Source organism: Centruroides sculpturatus, unplaced genomic scaffold (genome assembly GCF_000671375.1).
Source record: "Centruroides sculpturatus isolate CEXI.00-Female unplaced genomic scaffold, Cexi_2.0 scaffold593, whole genome shotgun sequence".
In the NCBI taxonomy this organism is placed as follows: domain Eukaryota; kingdom Metazoa; phylum Arthropoda; class Arachnida; order Scorpiones; family Buthidae; genus Centruroides; species Centruroides sculpturatus.
This window is the reverse complement of record NW_019384877.1, coordinates 20,508-46,421: the sequence shown is the minus strand read 5'-3', so window position 1 is coordinate 46,421 and position 25,914 is coordinate 20,508. Positions and strand designations below refer to the sequence as shown.

At 31.0% G+C, this 25,914-nt stretch overlaps 1 protein-coding gene across 6 annotated transcripts in view; it reads left to right on the top strand.

Annotated features, from left to right (window-relative positions):
* LOC111630976 (CTD small phosphatase-like protein 2) overlaps positions 1-25,042 on the top strand; it is a 149,893-nt gene extending 124,851 nt beyond the window's left edge. For 4 of the 6 annotated variants that reach the window (XM_023375147.1, XM_023375148.1, XM_023375149.1 and 1 more), the window contains exon 12: positions 24,695-25,042. In XM_023375147.1, coding sequence (XP_023230915.1) covers positions 24,695-24,760 — 66 coding nt within the window. In that variant the 3' untranslated portion in view covers positions 24,761-25,042. Of the gene's footprint in view, positions 1-9,809; positions 9,863-18,612; positions 18,667-24,694 lie in introns of all 6 variants that reach the window. The other 2 variants (XM_023375146.1, XM_023375150.1) reach the window with 2 other exon arrangements.
* Positions 25,043-25,914: the final 872 nt, after the last annotated feature.

Below are 25,914 nucleotides of genomic sequence, written 5' to 3'. Positions count from 1 at the left end.
CAAGAAGACGGATTTTATAAAATAAAAAGCAGTTGAAACTGCATTTTTATGAATAAAAATTTGACAAACTATTTATCGTTTTATGACGAGTAAAATTTTTTCGTCGTGTTCGCGGCTTTTAAGTAATGCATAAACCTTCGAGGCGCAAGGCCTTTCGGACTGCGAGGCATAGGCAGTGGCCCATGTTGTCCATGCCTTACACCGCCCTTGGTCATAATTTATATTTAAATTATATAATTTTTATTTATAAATATGTCAAGTTATATTTTTATTATGACGTAAAATATGTTTAAGAGTTTATGACCTCTGTGCTGGGTAAGACGTTGTTGAAACAAAAAAAAGTTGTGCATTCCATCACGTACATAAACAGTGTCGTAATTCGCCAAGTGCAAATCAGCAAATTCGTAAAATTTTTGTTTATTTTGAACAATCCAGATAATAGAGGTTCGGATAATCGAGGTTCTACTGTATATTATAATTATTAAAATTAACCCAAGATAGTGGTGTAACCTCTTACCTCTAGACAAATTATTTCATTTCTGACCATTTAATTATTCTTGTTATAGCCCAATAATTTGACAGATCATTTGGTTTTAATTAACAATTTGGTCATGGAGTTGTTGTTTACAAGAATATTTTTACTTTATTTATCTTTAAATACTTTCATAAACGTGAGTTAAATAAAATAAAGTTAACAATATGCTATAAAATGATTATAATAACGTTTAATCACATCTATATATTCCTAAATGTATGTTTAAATTGACTACAAGTATAATTATTCCATGTAGTATTATTTTCATAAAATGTGTGATTACTTTATTTGTGAACTATCCATTTTTTAATCTCTTCTGTTATACCAACTATAAGTGTGCATTAATTGAGACTAAAAAAGTAAACTAAAATGTAAATTCATATATATACATCAAATCTTTTAATTTTATTTTTATTTTTGGTAAATTTTAAGTGTTGTAAAAAGTAAAACACATGATTGCTTGCGGAAAAATTTTCACATGCTTTCCAAAAGGTTAACAACTCTGTAACAATGTTGCTTTTTATTCATCTGCAGGAAAAAGTTCTTTGTTATTATGAAATCATTAATAAAATATTATTTTACTTATACTATTTGAAATCTGTTTATTTCAGATTTATTTATTTATTTTGAAATCAATATTTACACGTTTTGAGGCATTAAAAAATAAACAGTTTCTGATCACGATAGATGTCCCAGTGTAGCCAAATTATTGAAATCAACATTGACCATCTCTCATGGCAATGCTGATGTTGAATGGGGATTTTCAATTTCATGGCGGCCATTTCCTCCTGATAGAGCATCAATGTTGGAAAGAGTGCTTAAACCAAAAAAAAGTGAAATAAATGCGACAGGCCAAGTTTTTGTTAATGTGAGATAGCCGGGGGCACCTGCTAAAGGGTGCCACTTACTCAGCCTATTCCGTGAGAATAGTTCTCGGAGCCTACAAGAATGGTTTTCCTATTTAATAGGAATCCGAGTGGTGGAGGGTCTTATCGTGAGTGGAATTTAGGGCGGAAGTTAGTGATGGCGAATTCACCTTCTTCCTTACGTCAGGGGTCCCGACACCAGTTTATCAGTTGTTTTACACGCAGATAAACACGCGTGGGGAAATCCTATTCCGATAATAATTGAGAGACATTTCTTTATAAAATAAACAAGAATAAATTTAATAAACCATAAACAATTAAAACTAATACAAAATATTATATAAATGAGAGATAGTAAATGCGAATTTCAATCTATAAGTCAAGAGAGATACGGACTTATACTACAACCGATATGAGGTCGAGAGAGAGAGCTCACAAGATCATTTAAGAACATACAACCTGATCGTTGTTTTTAAACTTCGGCTCTGTATATGAAGTATTTGTTTCACTTCTAGAATTCTCTGTCTTCTTTCCTCTGGAGAGATCAACTTAACTTGATACATTTATATCTTTAGACTTAATCCTTCGTATATTGTATGGCTCATAGCATAGGCGTTGGCCTTTAGGAGCAATATGAATGGAGTCCTGACTCTTCTATGTCTGTCAGTGAACTCCCCGAATTCTGATAAATTTCCTCTATATCTGACGATCGGCGACCAATCATCATGCAAAGATTCTTCCGTGGGAACGGACGGAAAGGGGAATATTTGAGGGGTAAACATTTCCCATCGAGGCAAGATTTTTAGCAGATAATGGAAAAACAGAGGATGTTCTAACTTCCCTAGAAGGAAGTAGCATCTGTTATCTATCTTTTCCCACGCTAAAACGTTATTTTTATCACCCAAACGGAAGAATATTTTATAACAAAAATTTAATANAAAGGATTCTAAATATTTAAATATATTAATATTTTGTATCATTGGAATGTTATACTGATTATTTAAATTTTTTCCCCCTCTCATCTAAATAAATTTTATGAGAAGAAAATAAGAGGAAAATGTTATTTGTGACAAGATATTAAAATTTAATATTATTTTGAAATTATTAATTTAGACCCAGGGCCTATTCAGATCTCACATTAAAAGCAGCGAACAAAAAAAGATAACGGGAGAAGACCATTAACAGCAAGAACATGAAAGAAGTACGGGCAGCACATATAATGCTTTTTACTGATAAGTGTTCAAAAGCAAGAGGAACCAAAAAAGAAGGAAGCTGAAAACATCCAGAATAACCAGAATGAAAGAACATCATTTTTCATTACTGATTATTTACAGATGTCAAAGACTTTTTAAGTATTCATGGTTTACTGGAAATACAGTAGATTCTTGTTATATAACACTTGTCAGGAGACAAAGGAAAAGTGTGATATAACTGAGTACTAAAAATTCTAGGCTTATACTAAAGAGATCATATATTTTACATTCTTGAAACTGTGTTGTTGATTATTTTTGTTGTTTTGAACACCATATATTGTAAATACACGACCACTAGGCAATTTTCATTTTAAATTTATTCAACTTTTAGTTGATCTACATTTAAAATGAAGATTGCCTAGTGTTCGTGTATTTACATTATATGGTGTTCAAAATGACAAAAAAAAAGTGTTTATATATGCTATGCAATCTCTATCCTCTATTCTTTCATCAGCAAGTGTTTTTGATATAAAATAAGCTTAGTTTTTTAATACTGAACTTTATTCTTGGTTATCTTGTATTAATTGATGTTTACGTAAACAACAATACCACCAACGCCCAATTAGCATTGTTTCTTTAACAATGACATTTAAAAACAAATACTGTCCATATAAAAACAAAATATCAGTTACGATTTTATTATACAGTACTATATTTTACAATAAATCGCTTATTAAAAATTCCTGTAATTTGTTTTTCAATAAAAATTATAAATTTGAAAATTTTTAAAAATAAATATGGAACATATAATAGAACCATCAAAACTTATAAAATTACAAAGAGTAAAAATTCTCTAAAAAAGCAAAATAAAGTTACTACTAATAAAGTTACTAAAGTTACTACTGTATAAAAACTTTCTATTCATAATTATGGAAATCTTTTCCTTACACATTATGCAGTGAATTTGAAATTTCAAATTCACAGAAACTTGTAAATGAGGAGACAATGCTTAAAACTAATAAATAAACAATATTCAATATCAAAAGGAAACAAATGACAATTGATATGTCTACCTGTTATGCATATTTAGATCTTGACAAATTTATTGTTTCACCTTCAGTGGTAGTTTCAAGGACAATGGTAGAAATAAAATACTGTATTTGTTACAAATAGAAATTCAATGGCAATTGGTAATTTAAAATTTATTGATGCGAGTGCTTTTAAAATTTTGAGGACCAAAAAAGTGCAATATATCTGAGCCACAATATAACAAGTGGCTACTCTATTACAGTATATACAGAAATTTTTAAAACGTATTTAACCATAACAGAATAAAAAGAACGAAAAAAACTTTTACTGCTATTTTGCTGAGTTTTCCTTCCATGTTCTCACTTTGTTTTGTCACTATTGCACTCACTATTTTTGTATTTCAACTCACTTTTCTCACTTTTTTGGAGGGAAAATGGCACTATGAGGCCTGTATTGGGGACTTTTATAAATGTCATTTTTCACTTGATAAAACAAACATGAGAATGATGAATCCTGTGATATGCATCTGCTTCGAGATTATTTTGAATTGTTCAGATTCGTACTTGTATTTGAATACAAGAATAGAGGCTTGTATTTGTACCTAACAACAAACCAGATATATTTAGAAAACAAGATGGTGGAAGATGCTTAATTTACAACTAACAAAGATTTAACATTATCATGAGAAGTATCAACTGAGAACTCATTTGAAGATAACTGAATGGAAAAGTGGTTGTAAATCAGTGTCAATTTTTTAAAAAATACCACGAAGGAATTTAATTTTGCATGCTATTGGGGAGGGATTGGAATTTTTTTGAAACTATTTTGTAAAAGAAAGCAGGGAGAATCTTCAAAAGTAGGTTATTTCTGTATAATTACAATGTTTATATTACCTTCCAAAAGAAAAAAGAAATAGGCCTCTTTTCCTGCTCAGCACGTTTTTGCGGCACTGTGACATCATATAAGATCTTGAATCAAATTGCCAACTTACAGTTTCTGCTAAAAGTGTAAAATTGTACTTAACAATTCTCAATACTAGATAAGTGTATTATTTGTTCTCATGTTCATTTCATCAAGTGAAAAATGATTTTACTGAAAGTCCCTCTTGTTATCTGCCTTTAATGTTAACAGAATTGTTATATTCCAAAATATGTTAGTTAATAATGATCCAAAATGTATATTTTGAAGTTAATTAAAGAATAAAGACCTTGTAATCTGGTCATATTTTGATTGGGATGTGGTAAGTCCTCATTAATAGTAGCTATATTGATAGAAGATAAAAAAGAAAAAAGCTAAAGTGCTATGTCAGTTTTACATGACTAATCCAGGGTTCCTTCAGCAGTGATATCAGTCTCATAAAATTACATGTCAGATTGAGGAACAAATTATCAACAACAAAGAACCACTTGTAAACTGAAATAAAACTAATTTTAAAATGTTTTTACTTAATCTTTTCCAAGCTTCTTCAGTTAAATACTTACAAAACAGAACAAAACTAATTGGAATAAATTTGAATACAGAACATTAACACAATATTTAAAAAAAAACACCAAAATCAATAATAAATTGAAATTTGCATTACAACTAACATTTAAAACAATCTTGTTAAAATTAAATTTCTTGTTGAGAATTTGATACAACTTTCTCCAATTAATCTCTCTTGTACTGGATTCATTTTTATCTTTAATTAATAAATTTTAATTTTTGTTTGCATCATATTATCAAATAATTTGCTATGTTTAAATTACTGTCTGATCAGTTTTGTAACATACAGTGGTGCCTCGTATAACGTACAGTGGAACCCCGGTTAACGAACGTAATCCGTTCCACGAGTCCGTTCGTTAACCTAAGCAATTTTTCCCATAGAAATTAATGCATATACAATTACAGTCGACCCCCTACAACACTGTTGATTTTTCTGTTTTATATGAATTCCATGTTGTACGAGTAACTTAGATTTTACAAATACGTGAGCCGTTCACAGCCCGGCACATGTATTTGTAAAATCTAAGTTACTCGTACAACATGGAATTCGTATAAAACAGAAAAATCAACAGTGTTATGGGGGGGTCGACTGTAATCCATTCTAGACGTCAGTATTTTTGTAATTTTATTTGTGAAATGGGTTTTCTTTAATGAAAATATAGGAAAACGTGCTCATAAACAGTCGATCTAGGTTAAATTTTCGGAAAGGGGGAAAGATTTGATGGGTATAAAAACATCACATACGATCGTTAAAGTTCTAAAATGACAGATAGCAGAAACAATAGGCTAAATTATGAGCGAAAGGATTATAGGTTTATCAACAATCTCCAATCAGAGTCGACGAACAGGTGTCAAATAAACGCCTCGGAACAAACCTTTCTTGTGACCTGATCTGGTTTCGGTTTTCACCTGGAGACAAAGAAGAAAACAATCGGGAAGCGAGGAATGGGACACAGGACTAATCATAAGGTGAGATTTAAGGAAGAAATACTACATTTTTTACATACGTTACATTACATTTAGTGGAGCACTCCCTCTGACCTGTAGCATTAAATGCTACTGGCTTGAGGTACTCCTCTTTTAATTAACCCTGCTTCGCATATGCTTTGCATATGCAAAGCAGGGTTAATTAAAAGAGGAAGATATACTATAAAAAACCCGAATCTCAAGGTCAAAACACAGTTTTCCTAAAAATTCTATGGCGATTAATCTGTGTCGTCTTCATCTGGATTAAGCCTGAAGTCGTGCCCACTAAAATTTGTGTTGTGTCTCACGGACCGCTCCGGTTGTTGCAGCTCTGTCACCTACACATCGCTTCTGTGACCAAGCGAACCCATCTCATCCGCTCTGGGGCTACATCTGATCAGCTTGCACTATCGTAGGACCAGTGATACGCCACTCCTCAGTGCTGAGAGAAAATACTATAGATAAGCCACTTCCAACTACCTCAAATATGTAAGCATCTTCCCATTCTAATAAACGATTTTCACTGTAAAATACTTATCATCTTTGTTTCCTCCGCCACCACCAATGTACGAATGGACCCTAGACCATCACTGACACATGATTAACTGATTTTCCCTAAAAGTCGGCAAGCTTACAAATTTGGTACAAAAAGCCGTTAAGTTCGTTATCCGAGACAAAATTTTTGCAAAATAAAAGTTCGTTAGCCGATTTGGTCGTTAACCAGGATGTTTGTTAACCGGGGTTCCACTGTACTTAATTTGTTCTATGTGCATGTCCATTAAGTGAAAAGTCCGTTATACGAAACGCATTTTCCCATAGAAATACATGTTAAAACATATAATTCGTTCCGCAGCATAAAATAACCGTACTGTACCATAAAAAAATGAAAATGGAGCAGTCACCAATTATGCCAGGAGGAGGTGGAGGAACACTTTCTTTACACATTCATACAGATACAGACTTTTTACACATTTCAGCAGGTCTGGTTTTATTGTTTTTTAATCGGAGTCAGATTTAGGAGAGGCTACCAGAGCTTGCAGGGTCATCTCCTCTTGTTCCATTCTTTGTTTTTTGGCAGCTTGCTTCTTGAAAAACATGTCTAAGGTGGTCTGTTTCTCTCTCTTTTTCAACACCTGTCAGAAATGACAGGCAAGGGTGTCATTGTAGAGATCATTGATCCTGTTGGCCTTGGCTCTGTTTGGATAATGAGTGTTGGTAAACTCCTTAACCTCTCCCCATTTGACAAGGAAGTTTTTGTCAACTTTCACTCCTTCTGATGATATCTTGCTTTGTTTCAATTGAAATCACCTTTCTGTTTTTTTTAGAAGCCATGATTTGCACAACACTTGAATAAATGTAAATACCCTGCACCGAGGTGATGTACTGTACGTAATAAACAAGGGAGCAAGCCGAATCTCAACGGAAGCTCTGAACTTCAGATATAATAATAATGTATTTTAATTATACTAATATATTATAAAAATAGCAGATTGTCATTGGCAATGGCAAAAGAGTGGAAACATCATTTGCACTTGTTTGCAGAAAGACCGTTGTTCACCTCACGTAACTGCCGAACGGAAAGTCCGTTGTTTGCAACCAGTCCGTTGCTCGAGTCACGTAACAGCCAAACAGAAAGTGCATTGTTCACAGCGTCCGTTATTCGAGGTGTACGTTATACGAGGCACCACTGTATTTCCTTACTTTCATATTACAGTCACTGAAAACAAACTATGATATTCAATCAGCATAAATATTTTGAAATAACAAAATTAGTTTAAAGTAGAAGAATAAATTCTTTACATTTTAATATTCAAATAAAATTTAATGTACTATTGTTTCAAGCCTACAGTATTTATCAATTTGTTATCAGTCAGTTAACAGATATTTATTTAATAGGAATTAAACAAATGTCTGTTGGTGAGTGTGGCTTCCTGAACATAAGAGCTGACAAATAGATTTTAAAAAATGCACAGAGTGTTATTTAAAAAAGTACCAAACAAACAGTGAGTAAAAAAATAAGTTATTCAAGGATGCTTTTGAGCTAGAGCAGGAGATGAATTGAACACAATTCGGATTATTTACTACATGTCCCAAATTCACATCAGTGAATTTAGAAAAGGATGTTCATTTTTTTTAGCCTAGAATAAAAATGAATCCAATCTGGCAACATTGCTGCATCATGTGTACCCATATGACCCACTTTTGTGTTCAAGTTCCAAAAGTTTGACTTTTTGGTAAAATTTCTTTGAAAAAAGTGTTTGGGTTCCAAGTTGTTTGACCTCTGGGGCATTTGAGTTCCAAGATACCACTATACAATGATCGACCTTCCTTAAGTAGTTTAAATATTTTAGCATGTTTTTCTGTGTTAGATAAGTTTCACATGCAAACAGTTAGTTGTTATTTAGTAGTGTTACATTTTCAGGATAGCTAAAAAGGTGTTTACTACATTTAATGCTTTATTTCAACTGTACAACAAGGTATACAAATCTCAAATTATCATTCAAATCAACATATAAAGCCATTTATATAACAATATGTTAAGTATGTTTACCTACAACTTCAGTGATATTGTGAGGTTAGGAAAACATTCGTCACTCAAATGTTAATCGTATTTACACTGGTTAATGGTTGATGTGAGTCGTATTTTATATTCATTTCGGTGTGTTGTGCCATTAAGCATCAAATTCAGCTTCTAAACAAAATAACAGACATTTTTAACATTAATTTGGTATAGCACTAGGCACATGTATTAACTGAATAGGTCACTATTCATCAATAACATAATAAGAATATTGATTTTTGACTGTATAAAAATACTAAGAAAATTGCACAAAATAATCATGCATAACAAGAGTTACTAGAATCTTTGCAGAAAATATGGCTTACAATGTAGCAAGACTTGATATGGTCATAAAATACAAGAAGTTGTTGAAAATGAGGAGAGAAAAGACTACAATTTTCAAATAAAGACAAACATTCAGTTTATAGCACTTCAGACATTACTGTATACAGTAGAGCATTGATTATATGAAACAATTTGGGACTGGGGTTGTTTGGATAACTGATTTTTCTGATAACTGATCATTTATGAAAAATATATTAAACACGGAACTGTACTATATATAATTTGTATCACACATCTTACAAGTACATACCTTATATAGTGTAGTACATTAAACTAGGCCTACAGTTTAGGTTGGCAGGGGGGAGAGTATCCGAATACCGATCAACTGAAACATCAATTAATTTTGGTTAATTGATGTTTCAGTTGATCGGTATTCGGATAATCGATGCTCTGCTGTATATTATGTTGTTTTCTTATATTTAGAAACTCTTAACATCAAAAGAGTTTTGGAATGCACATCAATTAATAATTTGGTATATGTTGTTATTCTCTACTAGAATTTTAATATCTTTATCCTCTTGAAATTTTTAAGTGCTTATTGGAAGTTATTCTCTATTTTCTTAAAGCACTAAAAATAATTAAGCCAATCTTTTGTATTTATAACAGCAATAGTATTCTTTTCTTTTTTGGATTTCCTAATTGATTTGAATTTATTCAATACATTCATATATCTTTACCTTCGTATATCTCGGTTAATTTTATCATAAATTTGTAACCTGTATTCATTTATCTGATGCATTTATGTTGAGTCTGTTTTTAAATTTTATTTGGTAATTTCCACAATAACCTTTACTTTTTCATTCCATCAATATTTTCCTTTTTTTTTCCAGCTATGTGCCCAATATTTCTGATGCTTCTTTAAACCTCTTAAAACTCCAAGAAAGCAAGTACATTTTAATTTAATTTTGCTTATGAAGAATTTATATGTCTTTGATGACATATGCTGAGTACAAAGTATTATTTTTCTGTATTTCTCTTTTAACTTAGGTCTTAATCTGTTTGTTTAAAACCTGCAACAGTATCTTGATTAATATTTGCTATGATGTATTTTTATTTTCTAACAGTATATTTGTTTCATCCTTGTTTTCATGGAGCAATAGTTGTTACTTTTCAGTTTGAATAAGTGTTTCCCTCTGACTAGAAAGTAATTAGTACTACACTCTGTTCCTCTCATCATTTTAACATTTTAAATTACACAATTAATTATTGATTTTAATTGCTTTATTTTTTAATACCAAAGATGATATGGATTTTCTTATAACAAAAAGAAAGTGGGAAACTAGCATACAAAAGCCATGATGAAAGACTAGCACAAAATCCCTTAGCAAAAATGTGTAAGTTGAACAATGCAATAATGCTGCCCTCCTTCCTTCAAAGTAATACACAAAACAAGCAGAAAAACTAATTATTTCAACCACAAAAGTACTGATTGTTAACTTCAGGCAAGAAAGCATATCTCTACTCAGTCAGTCTTGGCCATAAAGAACACACTGTATTTTGCAGCATGTAAGACATAACTTCATTTCCCTACAAAATAGTTAGGGAAAAGTTTAGTGTATTTAAATTTACTTGTGCCTTTGTTACTGAACCTCAAAGTTTTCGTTTTTCTGTATTCTAATTTTAAAAAAAAGAATTAGAATGCACACTTTTATTTATCAGGGTAAAAGAGGAGTTTAAAAGAAGTTGTTTACAATTAAAATTTGTAAATATACTACATGAATACATGCAAAAGCTAATTAGCTAAAACAAAATACGTATATGTATATATGTCACCATGAAAGACCGAAATTATAGAATGTCAATATTCTCTGGTGAATGTTGACACACACAAAATACTTTATTTTTACAAAAAAAAAAAAAAAACACAATCATTTACATACAAAATACATCAGTGAAAGACTGAATATTTGGTTATATTATTATACATTCGAACAATTGCCAGTGTATGTCGATAAGTACAGATAAGCTTTGGTGGAGGTCGAAACGACAAGCCACATCTATTTGTTATACTCTCGAACACTGCTGTTTGTCAGTCTTATGTAAGGTTTGTTGGTGCATGCAATGTTAGGCTAGGTTGGTTAGGTTAGGTTAGGTTTGGTAAGATTTGTCTCTGAGAGAAGCAGCTGCAACTAATTCGAGAAGTGGAAGGCAAGGCTATATATGCTGTGATTGCAAAAAGGTGTTCCACAACTAAATGCAGTTTTAAAAATATTTTTATTCAACATTCATCATCAGTGCATACTGAATATCAGTCGACATTTGCTGGTGTAAGTGAAAAATAATGATATTTAGCAAATATTTTATACATACACGAAACAACTGTGTGGATGCTGACATTCACCAGAGAATCTTACATTTGCCAGATATCAGTCTTTCACAGTATCATATATATATATATAAAGCAAGCTACCAGTATTTTCTGTTGAACATACTGCAGATCAGCATGGAAGTTCTTTACAATTAAAATATGAAAAAAACCATAAAATAAAAAATAAAACCATGAAGTTAATTTTTTGTTGTGGGTAGCTATATAAATATTTTAAAATATGTTATTGGTAGATATCTGCTAGGGTTCGTCTTTCCAAACAGTTTTCTAATAAGTCCAGTTGTTGTTCCAGCAACAAAATAAGAATCAAAATGCACTATTTTACCAATACAAGTATTTATTCTATTTAATTATTATGCCTTTTTGTCCTTTTTTTAACACTATTTATAATTTATTTTGTATACTAGTACATTCTATATATTAACAGGACTTATTATACTGAAATTATGGATACAGATATTTAGTCTTACATGTAAGACTAAATATCTGCATCCATAATTCCAGTATAATAAGTCCTGTTAATATATAGAATGTACTAGTATACAAAATAAATTATAAATAGTATTTATTCTATTTGTTGTGCTAAAATGCATTTCAGCTGTAAATAGTCCTCTTCGGTTGTAACAAGTAAAAATCACAACGTACGTAAAGCTTCCATAAGAAAACTTCGAATTTGTAGTGTTTTATCTTCATTAGACGAAGTTCAACTGCAAACAAACAATAATGCTAATTAACAATCAGTCTGTGCATTTAAATTTATGAAACTATCCCAGCATTCTGCTAGTTGCATACCTGTGTTTAAATTAATATTATTTACATTTTTTATAATTGTGTAATGTTCTATAATTTTTCTTTTTTCAATTTGTTTTCTTTACAAACTATTGAAATAACATTTCTATAAGATATTAATTACACAACTATTTCTTTGACAATGTTTATACCATGGAAAATTACTACTTTATAAGCATACAGCTGCTTCATGTTTTTCAACTCACTGTTGATCATGTTGCTTTTGGAGTCATCCTGAAAATGTTGAATTTCTTCCAAAAACAACATGTTTATGTGGCTGAGGGAATGCTTTCTCAATACGAATTGTTCTTAAAATGCATTGGTATCGGTGATGAAACATGGATTTATGCTTGACACTGAAGCAGCTCATCAATCAAAGTGAATGGTGCTTGAAAGGTGGAGCGAGACTGAAAAGACCACGTCAAAGTCAGTCAAAAATCAAGATTCTGTCGACTGCTTTCTTCAATTGTTATGGTGTCATGCATCACCAATTCCTTCCGATTGGTCAAACTGTCAAGAAAGAATTTTATTTGAATGCTTTTTATCATTTGTATGAAGCAATTGATTGAAAATGACCTGATTTGTGGCTAGAAAACTCATGGATTTTGCACTATGACAGTGCACCTTCTTACAATGCTCTTGTTGTTCATGAATTTTTAGCCAAAAATGAAACAAATATGGTTCTGCAAGATCTATATTCACCTGATATGACATATGACCATTGATGCAAGTAGGTATGCACAAGACTAAATCAGTCTACTTGTAAAGTAGGGATGGCACTTTTTCTGATATGGAAGGCAATATTTATGTGAAGGAAAGACTGTTTTATGAAAAAGAAAAAAATACTTTTAAGTGGCATGGCTTCCAGGAACTGATTGCTTATTTTAAGATATTAATAGTAGTTTAAGAATTAATTGATCTTTCTTCTCTTAGATGAAGAAACCATGGCATGTTCTTCTAATCAAATTACAATCAAAGCTATCTAATGCTATTGTTTCTGGAATGCTTTTTTTTTAACTCTGTCAATGATGTAAAATTTGGCTCATCTTCACTGCCTGCTTCCTGGCAAATATTTTTTTAATTTTGACAAAAATATTGCAGCAAGTTTATTTGCATACTTTGTATAATGAGCAACAGGAATGATAAAATTGCAATTTTTGGCCTCCCTGTGTCAGAATTGAATTAGGGTTTGTTAGCTTTAGTCGTCTGGTTAGATTCGTTTTAGGTTATGGTAGGTTATTTATTTAGTTAAAAACAAGAAAAAAAACCAAAAACAACAAACAGAAAAAATATTGGGGTCTTGCTTGTTTGTCTTTTGTCGGTCCGTTTATCTCGTATAGTTTGTCGTTGTGTTTATTTGTTTTTTGCAGTCTGTCTAGCAGTTTTATTAGTATTAAATAGATATAAGTCTTCCTACTAACAACCATTTGGCACTAACTTCTACACTTAGCTATTCTTGGAAGCACTCAATCATTGGTGTTCGCTACACTCAGGTTTTCTTTTAGACCCTTTGGGGGACTACAGCCTTGCAGCCTAAAAACTGCATGCCAACATCAAACATAGAGGGTACTGTACCCATATGTACATCATTTAGAGGGATCCTACCTTTCTCTACTATCTAGCTCCTCTCCCCCTTCTCCCCCCTTTTCCTTACCCTCTTTTCTGCCGACTAAACACTTTGTGTTTGGCCAAAGTCTTTCTTGTATGTATGTATGTCAGAATTGAATAATGTTGTGTAAAATTTTTTTGTTCCACTGCAACAGGGTTTATGTGATGTACAGAGTGTAGTGACATGTGCATGACATAAAAACAAATGGTGAATTTCATCAATTATATGATCTCTATTGTATTGAATGGGAAATATTAATTTAAATTTACTGTAAAAATCTATTGTACAATAATTTATTACTGAATATTCAAAATTTTAAGAACCTTATGATAAAGTGTGTGTTTTTCTATTTATATATATTAATTACTTTTTAATATAATTAATTTTATAAAAGTAGTACAGTAGAACCTTGATTATCCAAACCTCTATTATCCGGATTGTTCAAAATAAACAAAAATTTTACGAATTTGCTGATTTGCATTTGGCGAATTACGATACTGTTTATGTATGTGATGGAATGCATAACTTGTTTTGTTTCTACAACGTCTCACCTGGCACAGTGGCCATAAACTCTTAAATATATTTTGCGTCGTAATAAAAATATAACTTAAATTATTTATAAATACGTATGTCATATTCAAATTACATCATTTCTATGACCAAGGGCCGCGTAAGGCATGGGCGACATGGGCCACTGCCTATGCCTCACGATCCAAAGGTTTATGCATTACTTAAAAGCTGCGAACGTAACAAAAAAATTTTATTCGTCATAAAACGATAAATAGTTTGTCAAATTTTTATTCATAAAAATGCACTTTCAGCTGCTTTTTATTTTATAAAATCCGTCTTCTTGTGCTACTAGAGGGCCTTTTAAACAATAGGTAGTCTGTTAGCGTTGGTCAGTAGTAGTCCAAATTCAATACAAACGTTTGTTTCTTGAAAATTTGATCACGGTTTAAATACAGTATTTACTTTTAATATTATCGATATGTCATTGAAAAGAAAATGTGTTCTATTATCATTAAAAGACAAATTAAAGTGTTTGTTTCAATTATCCAAATTTTTCCTTATCTGGACTACCTTCATCCCCAATTAGTCCGGATAATCAAGGTCGTACTGTATTATAATTTGAAAAAATTAGAAGTTATTTTACAATAACGTTAAGATAATTTATACAGGTTTCCTAAGCACTTGGAAAGTCAGGAAAAATCAGAGATTTTCATTAGTGTTTGGAAAAAGTCATGGAAAGTCAGGGAATATGCCTCCTTGGTTGCCATGATTTTTTGCTGACAATATGCTTGACTAAGTATATTAAAGAAGTAATATGGTGCAGGATATTTTCATGACCCAAAATTTTTCCCAAGCACACACAAAATTTCCCCAAAAATTTACAAAGTACAAAAAATGATAAAAATAATTCAAAAGATATTATTTATCATTCTTTATTTTAAAATTTTGATTGCATAATAAAACAATTTTTGATTTTTTCCAGTGTATTAATAATTTATAAAGTTCAGCAAATTTATTAAGAGATAAATATAATAAATATATACTTTTGTATGTGGAATATACAGGATTTGTTATTGAATAATAATTAAATAATTTCTTCTTTCAAAGTACATAGATGTATGATTGTCAATTAACAGGATAGACTATTTTAATTTAATAAAATATTTTATTTTTAGTTTTAATAATTTGGGCAATTATAAAAGAAATATATAAGTGTTAATTAGAAAAAATAACTAATTATAATGTTGGAGAAGCAATAGCATATTTGCATAGTAAGTTAAATGCTCTTTTATTTTGTCAATGTGCCTTACTGTAAGGGAGCTGGGATCAGGGAATTTGTAAAAAGTTGGTCAGGGAAAGTCATGGAATTTAAAACAACAATTTGAGTAGGAACCCTGTTTATAAATATCTTAAAATTGGAGCAAAGATACCATATTAGAAGCAGGATAGACAGGGACATTGTTCTTTACTGCTTTCTAACCATGATATATGATCCTTCAATACTGATAGGTCTATTCTGAGTTTGGCATCTCTGTTTTTGTGTGTGTTTATATATATACATACAAACACACACAATCACAGTATGTATGTGGAAGTAATATGCTGATGTATGCTATCTATATTTAAATTTATAAATGTATATCTTCATGATATACAAAATTGACACCATAGTTTAACAAATACTAACCATACTGCTTTTTTAAGGATTACCAAACTTGATCTTTATTTTAAAAACATTTTCAGCTCAATTTGAACCATTTTCTGTTAAGAATAGTTTTAAACTTTAAGAACAGCTTACGTAAAATACAATAATCAGCATTTCAGTTAAACAGAACAAACTATTAAAATTATGTAGAAGAACAAGCTTTGACCAGGACAAAATTATTTGAAGCATGCAATGACATAAGGCTTCACATAAATTCAGTTTCAAAATACAGCCACTTATTACACAACTATTACCACAGTATTTTTTTCTGCAGAGAACATTGTGTTTATAATTCAATTCTTCAATAAAATGTATGTAGAGAAAAATGGCATTTGCAACGTTATGGCATTGTGCAATTCCATTTATCTACTATTTACAAAATTATACTTATATTAAAATTACCACAAAATTAAATTATGTACTAACTATATTATCTTTAAGTGTTGAAGCTTTGTTTATTCTGTAAAGAATCTTAAAGAATTTTTGGAATTTTGCAAATATGATAAAATTTGAAAAACACTATTCTAAGTTGTAACTGTTTTACAGTTTAATGTAAATAATTTTGTTCTTCTGGTCAAAGCTTTTGTGACCTTTCGGGTCGGCATCTCTTTAGTGCCCTGTCAGGATTGACACCACCATGTTTATCGGAACACGGAAAAACGAGACGGCAATTACTATGTCACACTGTCGCGTGAGTGGTCCCGTAAGTGGACAGATGGATTTGTAATGTCAGCCGATCAAGAGACAGCATATGGAAGTGACTCGAACTACAATTAACACTTAACAAGGATTTAATTAAAAATAAATTGGATAAGATACAGAGGTTCTAAAGTTGATTGCAGAGAGAGAGAGCGAGAGAGAGTTCACATAACGAGCGTGAGTTGCATAAATACCTGGTGATAAAAGGTGATTTCCCAATGGAGCTCTCGTTGGGTGATAATAGTTCCGATGGTGATTAGTCCCACTATAATATCCACTAGCACAATGATGGCACAAGTTATCCAAAATGGGCACTGGTCGACGATATTCCAGGAGTAATCGGTGTGGGTTTCCTTCGTCAGAAGGACAGACAACGACTGACTTTTTTCGACTGTCTCTGGTGATATTCACGGACGATATTGGCCGTCCAGAGGTTAAAAGATCACCAGAAAGCATCATGTTGCCTTCGAGAAAATGTAACAGGAGACTTTCTCAGGTAGCTATGAACAACAATTGTTACATAACTCGAACAATATTAATATTAAAGTCTAGTTCAAATACAGGAATTTCTGCTACCTCACACTTTTATTCTAGAACAGCGATTCCCAACCTGTGGTACGCGTACCCCTAGGGGTACGCGATAGGTTGTTTAGGGGTACAGAAAAAAGTTAGTTATTATGGCAGAAAAAATAATATGTTATGTATCACAAACTAATAGTATTAAAAAATTATTAGATAAAAAATGTTTCTTGCAACAATCACAACTTTATTATACATTTTTTCTTTTAGGTTTTTTTTCTTTAATTTAAAGTTACAATATGTAAAATTAACAATACGGTTACTCACTAAATTTCTTAAATGAGGGGTACAATCTAGAGATATGACATGTCACGGGGTACGCTAACGAAAAAAGGTTGGGAACCACTGTTCTAGAACATAATTTAATAACTTAGTTTGTTCTGAAGAAAATTAATAAATATAAACATGGCTGACGGTATTATATTTAATTAAATATATAAATATAAAATTGCGACATTTAACAATACTTTGTTTACGTTTGTTCATCCCTCGTTCGTCCACCATTTTACAAAAACAGAGGTGACCTTTCTTTAGAGGCTACTACCTCCGCAATAAAATGCAAATATGGTACAACGGATGAACAAACAGAAACAAAGTATTGTTAAACGTTGCAATTTTATATTTATACATTTAATTACTTTGTTCTGTTTAGCTGAAATGCTCTTTATTCTATTTTATGTAATCTATTCTTAACAGATGGCTTAAAATGAGCTGAAAAGGTTTTTAAAATAAAAGATTGTTTGATAATCCTTAAAAAAACAGTGTGGTCAATATTTATTTAAATTTATAACAATGCAAATATCAAAGAAATGCTTATGTTCATTTTAGATTTATATTGATCAATAACATTGTAAAGGTTTTTGATGCGTGGGACAAAATTGAACATTTGTTGAGTTCAAAATATAAAAACTTAACTCATAATTTGACTTGACGTTTTTTATTTTTATTTTATATACACTACGGTGAACAAGTTACAAATATAACAGTACAGTCTATCAGCAACTAGTTGAAAGCATGACTCCCCATCCACATAGTCCCTTTTGAGTTCAGGAACAAAAGTAACTCCTGTTTGTCTCTTTGTCTGTCTGTACTTAGCTATACAGATTTATAACAATACAGCTGCTTGAACATCAAGTCAAATATCACGTAAAAAGAAAGTAAAAACACATTGAGTGTGGCATTAACAGTTTTTTAACTTTTGCTAGCACTTTCAATGAACTGATATTCATCATCTTCAAGTGAACAAAAATTTTTAAAATAGAACACAATATTCTAACTAAATGGAACAAATATCATTTAAATCTATGATGGTAAAGGTTTTTTGATGTACTTAATTATTTACACATTTTATTTGTTTTGTGCAAATCATTTTTATTATGCTAAGTAAGGTTAATAAATAATTTCTGGATTTCCCAGAATACCAGGAAGTTGCTTTGTTTTCCTGAGAATTCTCCAGGATAAAGAAATACAGTATGTATATAAGAACTCTATGCTTTTGAAAAATTTACATTATCTGTTAAGTGTGAAATCTTCACTCAAATCCAAAACTACAGCTGGAACTAATAATTTGTAAAATCAAATCCATTTACACTTTTTCAGCAAATGAGTTTAATAAACAAATGTTTTCAGTTTATTTTAGAAATCTGCCTCATATTTTAAACTCTGAAATCTTCACACTGTTCTGAAAGACATTCTATAATTGAGAATTGTTGTTAAGTCAAATAGAAACATCTGTATGTTTCTGTTTGACTTAACAACAATTTTCAACCCATTGTAATGTCTTCAGATGTTGTTTTCAATGATATTAAAGTAAGATTTGTATATTTTGTCATTCAGTTGTAATAAAGCATTAAACTTGATAGACACCTTTTTGACCATTTTGCATAATAACGATTATCCTTTATTGGATTTACAGTTGAACAATCATTTTATTAAGCACTAAATTTATTTAGAAATCCAAAATTAGGTTTCATAATCTTAGAATATTTTTAATATACAGGGTGTCCTCAAATATCCTATGATTTTAAATGGGCATAAAGTCACTGTCTATGGTCATATATATGACATTGATGTCACTACAAAATGAAACATAAGTTTTTGTGTTTACCTCAGACACTCAGTGTGTGCCTAAGATATCACGTGACAGACATCAAGGCAATATTTCCACTTACATTTGCACCATAGATACTTGAGCATATGCACCAGGATGGACTCAATGGCCAGTAGTCCACAGCTGTTGCAGATTGTGAGGCATTGAGGGTATAAACATTGTATTTTTCACGCAGCCCCATAAGAAATTGTCAAAAACAGCACTAATGTATAACTAAATAATCGACATTTAAATGCGATTTCCAGCACGTAATAAACACAAATTTACTGCTTGAATGTTTCTGGCTGTCATTTAGAGGCCATCATTAGCATTTATTATGTGCTATTACAGTAGAACGTCGATTTTCCGAATCAATTGGGGACTGGGGTTGTTCGTATAACTGATATTTCGGATAACCGATTTATGTACGAAAAAATAATTTAACGTATCCGATGTTGAAATTTTTCTCCGTTTCGTGTCGCTTCGCGTTGAATTTTCGTCAATATTAAGCATAACAAAGACTATTGTATCGTTAAAAATTATTTTTTTATTTTGTACAAACAAAATAAATATATTGAAAAATATAAAAACAATAAAAAATTATACTTCAGATGTTAATTTAGTATCAAAAACGTAAAATATTTGAGTAGCCCAAGACATAGCCAAAGATTGAAGCACCACAGCACTGGCGAAAATTTAAATTTGCCGAGTGGAATTCTTTGGGATGATTGACTTTCGGAAAATCGACGCTCTACTGTATTTAATTAAGAAATTGTCACAGACAGTGAGATCAGGTGATCTGGGTGTCCATATGAAGGAAATATTGTTGGCTCTCAGCATGTCCTGTCCATTTGTCCGTTCAGATGTTGCCAAACATGTAGATGCCAGTGTGGTGGTTCTCTATTTTTTTGAAACAGTAATTCATTACCCTCCTCCAATTGTGGAAGTAGCCACAGAGTTAACATGTCTAGATAACTAGAACCAGTATTGATGCCCTCCCAAAAGGAGAACTGTCCAACACTTTCTTTGATATGGTACAAAATAAATTGACTTGACTTTTGGAGAGTTGCATTCAACCTTCACATGTCGATGGGCGTTTTGCTATCCCAAATCCTAACATTGTGCCTGTTCACTTTTTCACTGACATGGAAAGTGATCTTCTTACTGCAAATGATGCTTGACAGTAAGTCATTCTCATTCTCCATCAATATCAGTAAATGTAAAAACAAGAACTTATACTGGAATGAATAATATAAAATAAAATAAACCTTTAACTATCCAGCAATAAAAATGTTCAGAGCTGTATCTAGCCATTCCTGTGCCCTGTGCAAGAATTTGCATTTAGGCTCCTTAATTTATTTGGTTTTGGGAAAATAATAAAACAAATAACATTACAGTAGATTTTTAATAAGATTTATATTAATTGAATTTTTCTGGCTTTCATTTCAGCAAATTCATTAATTACACCATCGTAATTAATATATTTAACGATATTGTATTATATTGAAATAATAGAAATATTGGATAGTCGTTCTTGTCCGATAGTTGATCTTAAATAATTTTTCATTAAGTTTAACTCGCTAAAACTTCTCTCGCACGAAGAAATAGAAACGGGAAGAGTTAGAAATGTTCGAAGAGCGACATTGATATTTGGGTAAGACTCGATTAAACCAAAATCATGAAGAGCCTATAGAATATTAAGCGGAGATGAAGTTTCTATATTTTGTATAAGAGTCGTTACTTCAAAATTAAAACTTTTAATTTCACTTGTGAATTCGTACTTTTTTAAATCTTTGCTATATTTAATAGCGAGATCTGCAGCTGAATTTTTTAAATCAGCAAACTCATGCATTGTAAAGACCAGCCACAGCGAAAGCAAAAATCGTCACAGATAGTTTTCATTTTTTCATAGCGCCATTCTATTTGACACAATAGTGTGTCAAGAACACTGTAAATTTGTATTTTAAATAATTTTTCGGGTATCAAGTTAATTCCTTCATCTGGTGTTTTATCTATTTCCATTATCTTAACTCTTTTTTTCGTTTATTAAGAAATCCCTTTTCTATACTTTTTGGTTTGTTTTAAGAATATGATCAATAATAGCATCTGTTAATATTGTTGGCCATAAAGCTATATCATTTATTAATTCCATGTATCTATATATGTCGAAGTGTTTTTTTTAACTATTTCTGTCTTCTGCGTTTTCGCAATCCCTTTTTTCAGTAGCATTTTAAAGACTACGGGAGCTCCTTCGGCCCTACGCGCCTGCATAGCTCGCTTACCGCTTAATTCGCCGTTCAGGTATACACCACATATGCATAGCACTATAAAGCAAAAATTGATGTCAGAATTTCTGCACTCCTTTTACAACCTCGAGACTAAGATTTTATTCGGGAGTTACTGTTTTCAATTTAGTAATTTTAAAAAAATCCTCGGGCAGATTTATTTTTGTTACAAAATGTTGTTTCTCAATTGCAAAAGTAGGGGATCCGCATTTCTCTATGACAGGACGTATAAGGCAGTCAGGCTTATGAGTTTTGTCAAAGGCGAAGATTCTCGGTGTTCTTGATGCTTGTTTTACAGAGTTATGCATTCGTAAATAGTGAGCTAAAAGGGTTGAAGAGAATTTTTTAACTCTTCGTTGTAGTGATTCTAAATATTTGTCAGGAGCAGGCTGGCACTAGGTGTCTCTGATGTATTCCTGCAGTTTTTGGTTGTAGGAATCTCTTTTAATAAGAACTACTCCTTTGGATTTATCAGCTTTGATCAGCACTACATAATGCAATGAAGTATCACCAACACATTTTAGAGTTTGCACACCTAATTTGTTATACTTTGTTTTTTGTATTTGAAGGGAACACATATTTACAGGAAAGAGGGGTTCCAATAGGGCGCCCGATATCCTCGTTATTATGTGAACTAGTTTTACGACGATTAGAAAGTAATGTACTCCCATCTTTATAAATGACATACTTGTATATGCAAGATAAGTTGATGATGTTTTCATCATTTGGAGGAATAGTAATGGCGCTCAATATTTCCTTAACAAAATTAATAACAACCCATATGGTGTGACTTCATCAGTGGACCAGAAAAGTGACATTAACGTAAATTTTCTGGATCTGTCTATAACTTGTAAATATGGGGAAATTTGGACAGATATTTATCGAAAGCCTAGCTATCTACCTATTATTATACCGAAGAATTCCTTTGATCCTCGGAATTTTAAGAATGCAGCCTTTCGATCATGGATAAAGCGGTCCTATACCCACTGTACGAGTATGTTTGACACACAGAGAATTAAATTACATACGTACAATAGCTGTACAACAGGGATATCGTATAAGTGAAATTAATGCTCATATTGTTAAATTTTGTAATCAAACAAATAAGCAACCTACAACTAAGAACCAAGGACGGAGAGTAGTTCTCAACCATATACCTTTCCTGCAATCGATGATTAAAAAATTATCTCACAAGAATAATTTAAGAGTTATTTATCGTCATAATCCTACGATTTATAGAATTTTACGAAATGATAAGAAGAAAGGAAACCGTAACAATAGTACAGGAGTTTATTCTATTCCTTTAAGTCAGCGATTCCCAACCTGTGGTACGCGTACCCCTAGGGGTACGCGATAGGTTGTTTAGGGGTACAGAAAAAAGTTAGTTATTATGGCAGAAAAAATAATATGTTATGTATCACAAACTAATAGTATTAAAAAATTATTAGATAAAAAATGTTTCTTGCAACAATCACAACTTTATTATACATTTTTTCTTTTAGGTTTTTTTTCTTTAATTTAAAGTTACAATATGTAAAATTAACAATACGGTTACTCACTAAATTTCTTAAATGAGGGGTACAATCTAGAGATATGACATGTCACGGGGTACGCTAACGAAAAAAGGTTGGGAACCACTGCTTTAAGTGACCGCCGTTTTAATTCAGATCTCGTTTACGTTGGTGCCACTACGAGACTTTTAAAACAGAGGCTTAAAGAACATAAGTATTCTATTACTAAAAATGTGGACAGCCTTCGCTAAACATCAAGATATTAATGTACATTGGGACAAAGCATCGATTATTAGGACAGCCACCAACAAACAAGTACTTAAACATATTGAAAAACTTGAAATTTACAAGGCCCATATTAACAAACGATGCATCAACCATAGAGACGCAGAAAGTCTATCTTTCGCATGGAAATCTTTTTACCACGACAATTAATTTTCTTAATACTTTATTGTAATTTAATTTTGTTTTTACGTTTTATTTTATTTTTATTTTGTTGTAATTAATTTTCCATTTTTAAACCGTTGTGCTTGCATTCTATTTTACGTTCGTTTTTGTTTTAAAGTGGCTTAACTGAAGAAGACTATTAAATATAGTCGAAAACGTTTTTATCTTATTAAATACTTCATTGCTGGAAATACTAAGGTGTTTGATTATTTTAATTAAGTACTTCTTAGACTATGAACAAATGACTTTTGCACATGTTCTAGAACTTTAGCATTGATCGTCTGTTGTTTTGAATCTGCTATCCTCTGATTGCAAATGCACAGAGTGAAGTTTCCTCCTCTGAACTCCGTCTTCTCAAGTGGTTTGCTGGATTAAGCATGACTCAAAATTGTTCTGATGTAGGTTCAGTGAAAGCACACCTCCACACTCAATATAGTCAGTGTATACGGTTTATTTACAAATTTATATAAACTATACAAGTTGGAAACACAGAGTTCGAAAAGTTATTTTTGACTTTTTGCAAATAGTCTAAACTTCACTTATGAACAAAATACATCCTGAGTTATGACAAAAATTATAAATATTGTTTTTTGAAATTGGCGAAATCTTACAATCTGTACATTTTTAAAAAGGATTCACTAAGTTTATAAAAAAAAAACTTAATATTTTTCAAAGTAAAGTAACTTGTGAATAATTTTGAAACAGTCTGTTTTATTTACAATCACCATTCTTTCAGTTTTTTAATAGCTTATTTTAATTTCAGTTTTTACTATTAAAATTTATTTATTACAAATCGAAATTGGTCGGAAGCACTCTTAACAGGAATATACTTGATGTTACATTCATCCATAATGCATCATTTTGTTTCATTATATAATATATAGTGACTCCAGTTTCAAACATTGGATGGCCGAACCACTACAAATACATTGGATCACGTAATCAAAAACTTTGAGAAACGCAGCTCTGGAATACTATCATAATGTTTCATTCCTCATTTAAACTTAATTTTTGATATGATAAAGAAATAATTTTCACAAAGCTGAGATTTTTATTTACAAATTTTAAATATTAATTAATTTAAATAACTGACTTATTAAAGTAACATTGTAAATTATAAAATGTAAAATCCTTTAATGTCCATTTTTAACTTTTATAATTTTCAGAATGAAGATGTTCGTCCCCATATTTGTAATAAATATCACCTGTCCAGTTTCTTGCCTCCTGACTAAAATATTTGTAGAAGACATGCTAGTTCATTTATCTCCAGTTATAAATATATATACACAATGTACAGTTAACATTCTTCTTCCACACAATTAGAAGTCAGTCAACAGGATATATCATCATCATTTCAAAGCGAGCTAAATGGAGTTTTACCTTTTATAACGAAAAACTTTCAAAAAGTTCAATTGTGCAATTTAAATTGTCACATTTTGCAAATTTATTTTATAATTGCAGAAAAGTTTTTATTTTTTGTCATTGTTAAATGTTTCGTTTAAAAAATATGTACAAGCCCAATTGTATAAAAAATTTTATCCACTTTGATGCCCAGATTAAAAAGAAAAAAATCAAAATTTTAAATTGTGATACATTTTTTAAAAAGTGAAACTCATGTATTCTATTTTGTTGATAAAAATTATTGGAAAATTAAAGTAAAAATATAAACGATGCATAAGCTATTGTGATGCATGTTAGATAATCATTGTTTTTCAAAATTTTGGCAAGATATGAGGCAACCAAAATGTAAGGCATTCAGCATGCTAAACTACAAGCATGTATCATTGAGAAACCGTGGATGCCCATAAAAATAATATGACAAATTGCACAGTGTCAGAAACGTGCCAGGTTGCAAAATTGAGCAGCAGAAATTTTCAAATTCAAGGGTAAAACTAACTGAAAAGTATTGAAAGGACAATATTTTTGAATGGTGTCGACATTAAGACAAGAACTAAGAAATAGAAAATGTTGTTGTTCAGAAAATCAAAACATCTAAGTCCTCTATCAGAGGTAAAGTTTGTTTATTGTACGTTATGGATTTTTAAAAAATCCTGATAAATATATGGAACATTAGAAAACTTGCATTTGTTAATTTTGCACAATTTTCAATTTTATGCTTTCAAAGTAAAAAAAGCATTGACTTTGTATCATATAATTATTCGAGCTGTTATGTACAGTTTAATGTATTGTATTGAATTGTAACATTAAATGGCATGCTTGTTTTTAATTGTTTAAAGTAGCTTTTAAAGAAAAATTTTTATGTATATTATGAATATAAATTGCATGTTATTGTTTTAATGAAATGAATTACCTGAGTCCATGTAATGCTTTGCCATATTTGACATTGTTGCAACAATTAGTGTATTATAATTGAAAACAAAAACGA